The following is an 11702-nucleotide window of genomic DNA, read 5'->3' on the forward strand; positions in this document are numbered from 1 at the left end:
TGTTTACGGCTGTTTGCCTGCTTACATCAATACAATTACAAGTGGTCATATTGTTCACCGGATAGACAAAACAATTTCTCTCAAATTATTTCATTATCGAACTTACAATATCTTATTACTTACATGATGAGACAATGTTTTCGTGCAGGCACTTCTAACCAGATGTATGATACCATTTTATATATGGACCTCGTTTGATCATACGTGCAAAACACGTGCTCTTAATAGACTTCATTTTTCATATTTCTCAATACATGTATTCTGCCTAAATTACAAATCAAAATATAACCACATACTACTGTTTTTTTTTTTTTTACAGTGCAAAGAGCTCATAAAAATTACCATTCAAGGATGGCGCAAATTTGATGTACAACAAACCAACATGTAGTCCAAGAACAATTTTTTATTGTTTTCTACTTTTTTTTATTGTCAACCTTAGAAATCCTTCAAAAACACTGAAACACCTTTTAAAAATGTCCCTGAAAAAAATGTGTTTTGGGGGAAATGACTCAAGAGTCCACTGAGAATGTAGTCGGCAGTTGCCCATCCCTGGTCTGAATGCGATAACAAATGCAATGACGTACTGCTGGCCATGACGCCCATTAGCCAGAGGCTGAGCTGCACTGTGGTTAGTTACAGACTAGCAATGCCATTTGCTTGCACTTACCTAATATGTTCATGTGGGAATTCAAATCATTAACTCCTTTGTATGACATAATTGTCTGCATTTGATTGTCTACCTCTTAGTAATTCGCAAGAGGCAACATTTTTCGAAAAACTAAATACGCAGCACATTAGCAGTTCAACAGTTTTTCCTGAACAGACCACCCTGCTTACCACTTTGGTGCTCAAAGGGCTTGTACACTCGGGTGTGAAGTCTGCGACACGAGGGAAGTCATTAGTCTTCATTAGCAACTTCCAGCAGTTTTTTATGAAGTGCTGTGAAGTTGTCATTTGCCCCTTTGCCCGCTTTGTTTTCTTATTTGGGGGACCAAATGTGAGCATAGCCGGCCCCCGTTTTCTGTATGGGACACTCAACTTGATTACAAATACAGATCTAACCTCTAAGGTTGCAGTTAATGTTGGATTCTCCATGGTGTCCTAAATCGCCCATGAGGTTTTGATATATATATATATGTGCCACACACACTTGAGCTTGCTGGATCCGTCATGGCGTTGCATCCAGCCATGAGGCTCCTATCTCTACGAAGCCCTCAAAGTGGCCACTTAGGCATCAAAAGGGCATGTTGCATTGCTAATGTCAGCGAAAGGTGTGAGATTTCTCGTCAGTCCACTCCAGGGGCTCTTTATTGGGCCGCTAGAGAGCCGTCTGATCCTCAGCCCGGGCTGTATATCGGCAGCTGTTAACAGTAGAGCACAGGGGGATCCGTGCAGTTAAAGCAAATGGCCGAAAAGGAGATCTAGGCCCCTGGTCGTCTGACTGCGTGTGGGCGACTATTGACGGGGAGTAAAGAGAAAAGATACCCGTCAGTCCAGCTTGCGTCTAAGTGGCCTTCTTTTACTCGGGTCTGATGGCCCAGTTTTGTCCCAGGGGCCACGCTGAGGACTCACTAGCCCCCCCCCTGTAATCTCCAGTATGTTATGGAATTGCCATTGCTAAAATGCTTTGAGGGCTGATCCACCTTTGACTCGCAAATAAGATAAAAAGCTCGAGCAGTGAAAACAACTTTACAATTGTGTACTGACCATTTTATTCCCGCTATGTTTTTGTAATCGTTTTTTTATTATTATTAATTGTGCATGAGTAATGCAGCAGGCGACATTATAAAACGAAAAGTTTGGGTGAAGGCAACAAATATCAATGAAATTTATGTTGGATGATTGAAGTTTGGCTGTTATGAAATTAGCTTTCCTGCATTTCACAACAGAGTTTTCAGAACTGTTCTCCCATCTATAACTACAACTTAAAGATATGTTTAAAAACAACTTGCTTGCTTTGATATGCTAACTAACACTGTTGCCATGAATTTCAATCATTTAGATTTTAAATACTGTTTTAGCCCAAAGAAAAGTTGCTTTCAATATGACTAAATAGGCAAGAAGTTAGGTTCATTATATAAATAAAAAGAGGAAGAAAAATAATTGTAAAATTCAGTTGTCTTGTAATTAGAAGGTACCAAGAAGACCCTAAAATAACATTTACCGCTCGCCCACAAAAAAGTCACACACACCAAAAGGCCTCTCACTCACACCCAAAAAGCTCCCACACACCAGAAAGCAGCTCTCGCACATGGAAAAAGATCTCTTGCAGGGGAAAAAAATGCAATCTTTTTTTCTGTGTTAGACCATTTCTTCTGCAAGGGATTTTATCGGAGCACTTTGCATAAACAATAGTTCCAAATATCGTAAAGTAAACTAGTAAGACGCAAGCCACCACCAACGACTTAAAATGCAGCGAGCAATCATGATAAGACAGACGGAGATTAAAACACGCATACTTAAAGTGAGATTCTGGCTTTCTTGGGAAAATTTCATTGTGCTTACAATTATTAGGCAACTATTAGTGAACAGAATTATTATGCAACTAAAGTACAAATGGATTTGTTAAAGTGAGAATAATAAACTAACAATTTAGAATGTATGAATTAAGATTTTTTTTAAAAATCAGTGATTTTAAAAAATCTGTACTGTACTACTACTCGAAGAAAGTGTCTTCTAAAAACTGGAAGTTGGTTAATTTGAGTTATTTTTTGTTTTAATTTTAGTTCATTTTAAGTCCACCTTTAACACGGAAACTTCCAAGCAGCTCATCTTTAGTAATACCAGCCCATACCAGTACTTCGCCTCCACCTTACTAGCGTTTGATTGGAAATGGAGCTCTGTGGCCGTTACTGATCCAGCCACGGTTCCAGCAAGTCCGTCAAGAGTCACTCTCATCTCATCAGTCCATTAAATCTGTCTACTAATATTTCCTCACCCAGTCTTGATGGTTCAACATGTATGTCTTGCTCAGTGGTGGTCAGATGTCAGTAACTTGACCATCCCTCATAACAAATATCCACTTATACAGCATGGAGTTGGAAAACATGCATAAAAATGATCATATGGTCAAACTACGCACTTGCCTAATAATTCTGCACACAGTGTACGATACATTTAAATGTAACCAAGACTGTTTTTCAGTGTAATCCTGGAAGATACGCGGACTGACCTTCCTGGGTGCTCCCCTCGGGCCTTAGGGGTGGTGTGAGGAGCAGTAAACAACAATTATTAGACGTTAAGCGGTGTAAAGAGGTGTGTAGATGAATTAAGGTGAAAGTCTATTTACCTTCGACAAGATGTAAAAAAAAAAAAAAACCACACCCTGAGCTCGACCAATGACCTCTGACTGGGTTGACGAGGATGTCTGCGCGGCCTTGTCCTAAGTGCTAAATGGTAAGTGAGGAGAGCCACACGCGACCTGTGATTAATCTAACAACTGGTTGCACATAAGGAATATAAAAGCACATAGCACTTCTTCAAGTCCAATGCTGTGCCACTGCGGCGAGGAAGAGGGTGTTAGGAGTGAAGGGGGTTGTTCTGGGAGAAGCCTGCATTTAACGTCACTTGGTTGTAAAATGATTGCACGGAGCTCTCTGTATCTTTAAGTGCATCATTACGAGCTGCGTGTTCTTTTCCTTTTCATTCCTCATCGACCCGGTGCCAAAGTGTCAAACAAGACAGTCAATATTTTCACAGGGAATCTTAATGCACCCTGATATATCGGATTGCTCAGTGTCAGAATGTCCTCTAAAGTGCGCCTGTTGCAAGTGTATTAAATGTGTCCCTTTCCATACAGTTACCGAAGTGGCTTTTGTGCAGAGGTGTTAAGAGAAGGCTCTGTATGTATGCAGCACGGGAAAACAATGAGAAAGTTAAGAGGAAGTGGGATGACTGTGCAACAAAAAAGCTTGACAGAGACGTCAAAATCACTTCAATTCAAATTGTGTGGCCTGCATTAACATGCTATGACATGACACACGCCGAGACGGGGCATTCGTATGACACTCGGAAATTCGGTTGCATGCAAACGGCGGAAGGACGTCCGGGTTGTTGCGGCAGCTTTTTATTGTTTGTCCCCCCTGTCCCATTCAGGGCTGACTTTGGGCTTGTGGTGCTAACTGGTTGTTAATTGGCAGCCTATACACAGGCTTTCGGCACATGCAGAAAGTAGCTCCTCGCAGGGAAACTAGCCTAATGAGATTATCTGTCAGAGCGTGGGCCTGTCTAGACAGCCCCAATACACACACGCATTGGTGGCAGTTCTGCAGGCACGAGAGGACGCCCTCAGGTAAAATGTACCTGTGGAAGGAGTGCTAGTGTTATCACGCCATTATGGGTTTACACTGACTTTCCCTCCCAGCGTTATTTCTTTGATGGAGAAGAAAACGAGTGTGTGTTGAATGTTAGCAAATGACCGGTAGGGAACTTGGAGTCACATGACTTGGTTAAAGTAATAAGTCTCCAATTTTAGGATTTAATGAGACTCAACTGAATTGATATTCATGAGACTTGACGTAGACTTGAACTGTATTGTTTGACTCAACAAGTCTTTCTTGTTTACATTTGAAGATCTTTACAAAAAATAGCCATTTGTTTTGTTTTTCAAAGACGTTTTTGTGTAGTGCGCAAAAAACTGACAAGATACCAGTAGATGTGACTTTATGAGGCAAGTATGAAAGGAGGGTAGCTCCACAGTTTGGCTCACCAATAGCCTGTCAAACATGCACAAATATGTTTATTTGAGCAAACAAAAAAGTCATAGACAATGTGAAGACTGGTTTGCCCTGGTTGAGTTTTGCCTTAAAACGTGAAGGTACTTACACCCATCACTGTCAAATAAAAATTGTTTGGAGGCCATTTTCCCGTCCTGCAATGGCACAATGTCAACCACCTCCTCCTCATTAACTCTATTCTGACATAATTTCTTTCTCTTTTGCAGGATGAAGTGAATAGGTCATTTAGCACATTGCACGCACACATTTTTGTGTGTGGTTGTGTCTGTGTGAATGATCTTTACACAGCTTTTGGTGCCGCTGCTCTTCCATTCCAGATCTTCAAGCAGGAAAGTACGTCCGTATTTGTTTAAAGGTCTCTTAGCAGTTAATAAAGATGCATTTCCTCCGACCCTCTTCCTGTGGGGACGGTATCAAGGCTCTGTTAAGTTTCTTTGATTTCTGCCACCTCCAATCACAGTGGGACACTGGCTCATCATTGTGCCACTTCAAAGCCTGAGAATGACTGTCCTGACCCCACCCACTGCAGAAACCCCCTTAAAAGCCACGGTCATCCCAGAGCCAGCAACTGAAAGATGCTCACATCAGCGATGGAACTTGACTGAATGACTGGATTTCCTTTCAACGCAAGAGAAAAAGAACAGTGGATATCATTGCTTGGATTTTTTATTGGCCCTCTCCACAGGACTTGTATATATACTTATCCATATACACATTACCCGACTGAATCTTCAAAATGCAGTCCATCAGGGGTAGGTAGACTTTTTTGCATGATAATCAGGATGATATTTTCAAAAAGAGTTTATTACAGCTAGATGCATTTTATTTGTCTTCTAGACTTGAAAGCCAACTTCAGCGGGCCTCCTCCCTCTGCCATGGCTTCTGGCGACGCTTATCTGCAGGGAAACATCCGCATGACTCTGGACGACCCCGAACTCTGGAGGACCTTCTGTGAAATCGGAACAGAGATGATCATCACTAAGCCGGGCAGGTGAGATACGCCAAAACATCCACGATAATGTTCAAAAGTACTTCATGTCTCCTTTATGCATTCTCACGTCCTCACTTTTGTTTTCCAGGAGAATGTTTCCACATTGCAAAGTCAATCTATCCGGTCTTATTCCATGTGCCAAGTACATTTTGCTGGTTGATATGGTGCCAGAGGACGGCTACAGATATAAGGTGAATACAACCCCCCAAAAATCTGTGTTGCTCTGTGAAGTTTCTTTGATTTCTGCCACCTCCAATCACAGTGGGACACTGGCTCATCATTGTGGCACATTTTGGCAACATTAGTTTCTTGTTTAAGAAAAAAATATATACATTTCTCATGACACTAGTGAACAGCAAATTATAATCGGAGATGTGCCCTAAAAATAGTTCTCGCGTAGATTTAAAAAATATATTTTTTTATTTATTTAAGCAAATCTGTTTGTTGGAAACATTTTCATGTTTTCTTTAGTCTTTGTAGTATGACCAACAAAAGCTTGCGTATTGTACCATGTTAATTATAGGTATGAAAAAAAATCAAACTGTTGCGGAACCGAACCCTTCCGTCATAAATATTATTAATAATATTACTATGTTACATATAATGATAGTATTATTATTATTATGAACATTTACAGGACTGTCACAGAAAATTAGAATATTGTGATAAAGTTCTTTATTTTCTGTAATGCAATTAAAAACCAAAACTTAAATTAATAAAAGGCTTGCAATACTTCAGTTGATTTGTAATGAATCCAGAATGTATGACATTTTTGTTTTTTTTAATTGCATTACAGAAAATAAAAAACCTTATCACAACATTCTAATTTTCTGAGACAGTCCTGTATGTCCAAGCGGACAGATTCGGAATGAGCACAAAACAAATATATAGATACATCAGTTGGCCTATGTTTGTAAATTTGTGAAATGCTCCATTTTCATTTGTATATTCGCTATCATAAGCAGAAGTTACATATCAAAAAGCTTCATTTACATGTAGGTCAATCTCCCCGTCATTATAACAGAAAGGTGAACCACTGAATTAAGACACATTTTGGTCAGTTATTTATATAGCTTTGCCTGTTGATTTCTCTCAGCCTCCCAGACAAGTTTGGCACCCCCCCTTTGCTAACATTGAACATCAAAGGGTGCTATCTCTTCCTGTTTTTCTATCCCCTGCCAGGAGTCCACTGTACTACCCCCTATCTCAGTGGGTGGCACGGCCAGCCATCACTCTCCCCTCTATCGTCGTCTTCTCACTGTGGGAAGGGGAGATGAACTTCCCTCTCTGTCACTCACCTCGCTCTGTGTGACAGATTAGCCTTTAATGACATTCTGTCTCCGTCCTACAGTGGAATAAAGAGAAATGGGAGGTTGCGGGTAAAGCGGAGCCTCAGCCCCCCTGCAGGACGTACTTGCACCCCGACTCTCCCGCCCCGGGGAGCCACTGGATGAAGCAGTCCATTTCCTTCCTCAAGCTCAAGCTCACCAACAATACTCTTGACCAACACGGACACGTAAATGGAAAACATTCGTTTGAGCTGATAAAAGTGCAGAATTTGACTTGGTTTCCGCCCGTCTGCAGATTATCTTGCACTCAATGCATCGCTACCACCCACGCTTCCACATCGTCCAAGCCGATGACTTGTTCAGCGTCCGCTGGAGCGTCTTCCAGACGTTCACCTTCCCGGAGACGTCCTTCACAGCGGTCACCGCCTACCAGAACACAAAGGTCTGTTTGCGTTTCTGTAGCCTTTAACGCTGCGAAGACACCAACAGCGCACTGATAATCTAATTCCACCCACAGATCACTAAACTGAAGATCGACCATAACCCCTTTGCCAAAGGTTTTCGTGACGAAGGCACGACCAAGAAAAGGTACTGATGTGAGGTTTTGGATTTGATATGCTGAAACGGCTTTTATTGACGCTGGTGTTGCTCTGCTCTGCAGGCGCGCAAACAAGAACCTGGGTGACCTTGACAAGAAAGTCAAACTCTCTGAAATGAACAGGCAAGCTGAGGAGGACAGTCCATCAGGTATTGAATCTTTTCCTCTTCAGAAAGTGTCCATGTCTTCCAGAAATGAAAGATCTCATAATGTGAGGGAAATGAGCTACAATCTTAATACAATCTATTCAAGTCTAAATATTAAATCTATATTCTCCTAAGAACATCCCGGAGCATACTTACGTAGGTTTAAACGGGAAGTCAACGCCAAATCACCTCAGGGTGCAGCCATTTTGGTTTTGTTGTCGACTGAAAATGACATCACGGTCACTAAAGGCTCAGGTCACAATCGTCGTGCCTCACCTGTCTTTCTGAGTTGGGTCTTGTGACTTAAGCAAGCTGAGACCTTTAAGCACTGTGATGTCATTTTCAGTCGCCACCTTAGGGCAAAACAGCTGTAGTATTTTTCCGCCTAAATATTAATCTGAATACCTTGAACATGAAGACATATTGGCAGGGAAATAAAACGTGAGCAAAGTCATTTTAAAAGGATTTAATGTTCTCTATCTTTCATATTTTATTATAATTGTTGTTCAGTAACTTTTTTTCTGAACAATAAATATGAAAAGGTTCTGGACATATTGGTGAATCTGGCTCATAAACAGATTTCCTCAGTGAACTAATTGTGACCTTGTGAATACTTCTGGAAACAAGCGCAACCATAAAAAGTAACGTCGTCATGTGAGACCAAATGTTTTTTTTATTTGGAACCAACAAGATGAGTGAGAAAAGAGCTTTGCTTCTTTGGTTGCTTTCCAGATTTCTGCACGTCGTCTTTTGAAGCTTACGAGGGAGACAAAGCAGAGCTGCAAAAGAAGAAGGAGGTCGACGAGATCAAGGAGGAGCGCAACTCTCCTTGGTCGACAGAAAGGGAGCACGGCGGCAGGAATGGCTCTCCTCCTGCGGCTGAATCACGGGACGTTTACAACACGGAGCAGCTGGTTCCTGCTTCGGCATCCTACCAGCCCTACAGGTGACTACTGGCAAAGAACTTAAATGACTGATTGATGGCCCCCCCACAACATACAAGTTGTGTTACGTACAAGTACAAAAGTAGAAATGGAATTTCATGGTCAATTATGTAGAAAAGGGCTCACCAACCTCTTTGAAGCTGAGAGATACTTCTTGGCGACTGATTCATGTCATGCGAAGCGCTACTCGATTGTTTCAACACATTTGTTCAAATGACTTTTAATAATGGTATGATTAGGGCCTGACCTATGGCAGCATCTCAACAATACTGATCTTCTGTCTTTGCTTGACAAGGTTCCACGAGTACGGAAAGTCTCCCTCCCCATCCTCCAGCGTCGGAAGCAGCGCCAGCGTTTCGGGCCGCAGCAGCTTCGAGTCGCGCGTCCCGGAGGTGGCCGTCTCCGATCACGACTCATCAAAGCCCCGCACGCAGGAGGTAGCCCCCACCCCTTGCGCCCCCCAGCATTTCCCGAGCTCCCAAGACTACCCCGGAGTGCTCAACATGACTGTGGCCCAAGCAAGCAAGCCGGGCGTCCTCGGCCACCACATCTACGGCCCTTACGGCGCCGAGCAGCCCCTGGGACAGTGGAGCGGCTCTGGTCCGGCCCAGTACCCGCCTCCTCATCACCTGACCGCTGACTACACCACGCAAGCAGTGCATCACGGCTATCCCCATGGCAACGTGACCGAGTGGAGCCAGTACCCACTCTTTTCTTATTCTTGCTGGTGAGCGCCTCTCCATTGGAGACTGAGTGACTTCCTCCATGCCAACACAGTGTTGCTCACAGTGTCATGCGTGCACGTTTTCACGCAGTCGCAGGCCAAGGCCTGTGACGACAATACAATCATCGGTGATATCAAGTAATGAGCCGTCTGGCTGGACTGAGACTTGCCTACAAAAGTGTGCAATGCCATACTGAGGATGAGGAATTGCTTTATCGTTGAGGTGTCTATTTATTTTGTGTTTCGTTCCATCTTCTAATCTAGTGAGTATATTATTTTTGTAAAAAAAAAAAGAGAGAAAGTGTGCAATTAATTTTTGTCTCCTAGTGTTGATGTGATCTAAAAATAAAGACTAATATGGTCTGTTTGGCGTCTCTTTAAATCTTGGCCATTTGCTTCAAATGTCTTTTAGATTCGATTTTTCCTCTTATCACACTTCCCACAAGTACAAGGCAACAACAGCAGACTTCACATTGAATAAGCACTCATTAATTAGCCTTTATATTATAAACAGCATGTAAGGCACAAATATTTGATGTGGCCTATTAGCAAAAAAGTGTCTAATAAATGTTTTTTGCTAAAAATATTTTTCCATTCTGGCCAAATATCTAATAACAAATATTAGAAGCAGTTTGTTCATTTCACACCATCATTAAGACTTCTGATTGGTTGTTAACAATGTATAATAACTGAATGTGACCATTGATTATGTAAAAGATTATGATTTTTTTTCACATCATAACGCCCCTGTGAGAGAAACCATGATATTTGTGATCACGTTGCTCTATTGGCCTTTATTAGATGTGGATGGAGTGTAAGGTAAACATGCCGGCCGCTCTGTATGTCTGTCTGTTTTCAGCAATGTTTAATAAGCAGGACATCTTTCAGTGGTGTTTATTTGTATTTCTCCATTGTGGCTCTAATGAGCGCCACTCTGTAGTTTCGACAGGCCCAGCATGCATTAAAGACTGTGTGCAAGTGAGACTGCAGCTCACCTGCTGAGGTTTACCCACTTGCTAGTAATAGTAGTCATAAAGCAAAGCACGACTCTTGTTCCTCATGTGAATGGCTGGAAAAAGCATGACAATGGCGGGTTGTTGGCCACCCTTTCACAACTGGAAAACACAGGCTGAATACTGCGCCTCCACCCGAGAGGGATATGAGCCACTAATGACTGTTGTAAATGGGGGGGGGGGGGGGGGGTATAGGGGTGGGAGGTCATCCTCCAGGAACATATCTCATCTAGTGTACAATTCATTATGTTGGAGGAGGGGGGGACGTGCAAATCGCCAATTCCATCATTTTGACTTTAAAAAAAAAAGGTTTTGGAAGGTCAGCTAAATAATATTATAGAGATTCTGTCTTTAGTAGTTGCAAAGGAGTCACAACATCGGAACATTCCCCTCCTACATAAAAAAGAAAAGTAGTGTTCTTTTCTTTTTACAATTCCATTGGGTGTAATATGCGTGGTCTCGCAATAAGGTGTAATGTGGGCCTTTTAATTGCTCTGATAATGGTCAAAGAGCAGCACATCGACTTGTCTGTAAAGTCCGCTGGTGTGGTTAAGTGCAAGACATATGTTTGAAGTATCCCTTGGTGGTACTAGAGCTTTAGAAAAGAAGGATTGACCTATGTTGATCGTGGACGTCCACGGCTGGTGTCAGCAGGTCCCCCCAGACATGCAGCACAATAGTGTGAAAGATAGCAAGTGGGGGGCTGTTGAAGGCGGAGGGGGGTAACAGATGTAGAGGAAACACCCTTGAGAGGAAAAGCAGCAGTCAACCTTCATAAAGCTGGTGGAGTGTAGGGCCAAATGGAGAGGAACTAGAAGAGACTGACTGGCTGGCTGGAATAAAAGCAGTAAGACGATTGCAGTCCCAAAAGTCTCAGTCCACCTGTAGAAATCCAGCTGCTTCAGCTCCAGCTTTTTCTCAATTGCCTGTGATGGATGAGTCGTGTGACGTCTCTGCTATGCACGTACGTGAACTCTAAAGGGCCGCCAGAAGAAATGATAATAATAATAATAATTTATTCAATTTGTATAGCGCGGGTGATGTGCAGGAGAAGGCTCTGTCACCGAATGATCTGAGTTTGGATTTTGGGACTGTTAGACGTGAAGGATCAAATTGATACCATTATTTTTATATAATTATTTTAATAGTAGGCATACAACTTACGTATTGACAGTCTATGTTGCATTATAAAAGGCTTTTAGATTTTTGCGGCTCCAGACAGGTATGTTATTTGGGGGGCCAATATGGCTCTTTGAACATT

The 11702-nt window shown here is 42.2% G+C and overlaps 1 protein-coding gene across 1 annotated transcript; it reads left to right on the forward strand.

The window, feature by feature from the left end:
- Positions 1-5318: 5318 nt before the first annotated feature.
- Positions 5319-9645, forward strand: tbx16 (T-box transcription factor 16). Its single transcript, XM_061279386.1, has 9 exons — positions 5319-5488; positions 5574-5727; positions 5816-5918; positions 7079-7243; positions 7312-7458; positions 7534-7604; positions 7678-7763; positions 8493-8706; positions 9000-9645. Exons 1-9 carry the CDS (start codon positions 5473-5475, stop codon positions 9433-9435), a joined length of 1392 nt encoding a protein of 463 aa, XP_061135370.1. The 5' UTR covers positions 5319-5472; the 3' UTR covers positions 9436-9645.
- Positions 9646-11702: the final 2057 nt, after the last annotated feature.

The sequence above is a fragment of the Syngnathus typhle genome, linkage group LG5, assembly GCF_033458585.1.
Source record: "Syngnathus typhle isolate RoL2023-S1 ecotype Sweden linkage group LG5, RoL_Styp_1.0, whole genome shotgun sequence".
In the NCBI taxonomy this organism is placed as follows: Eukaryota; Metazoa; Chordata; class Actinopteri; order Syngnathiformes; family Syngnathidae; genus Syngnathus; species Syngnathus typhle.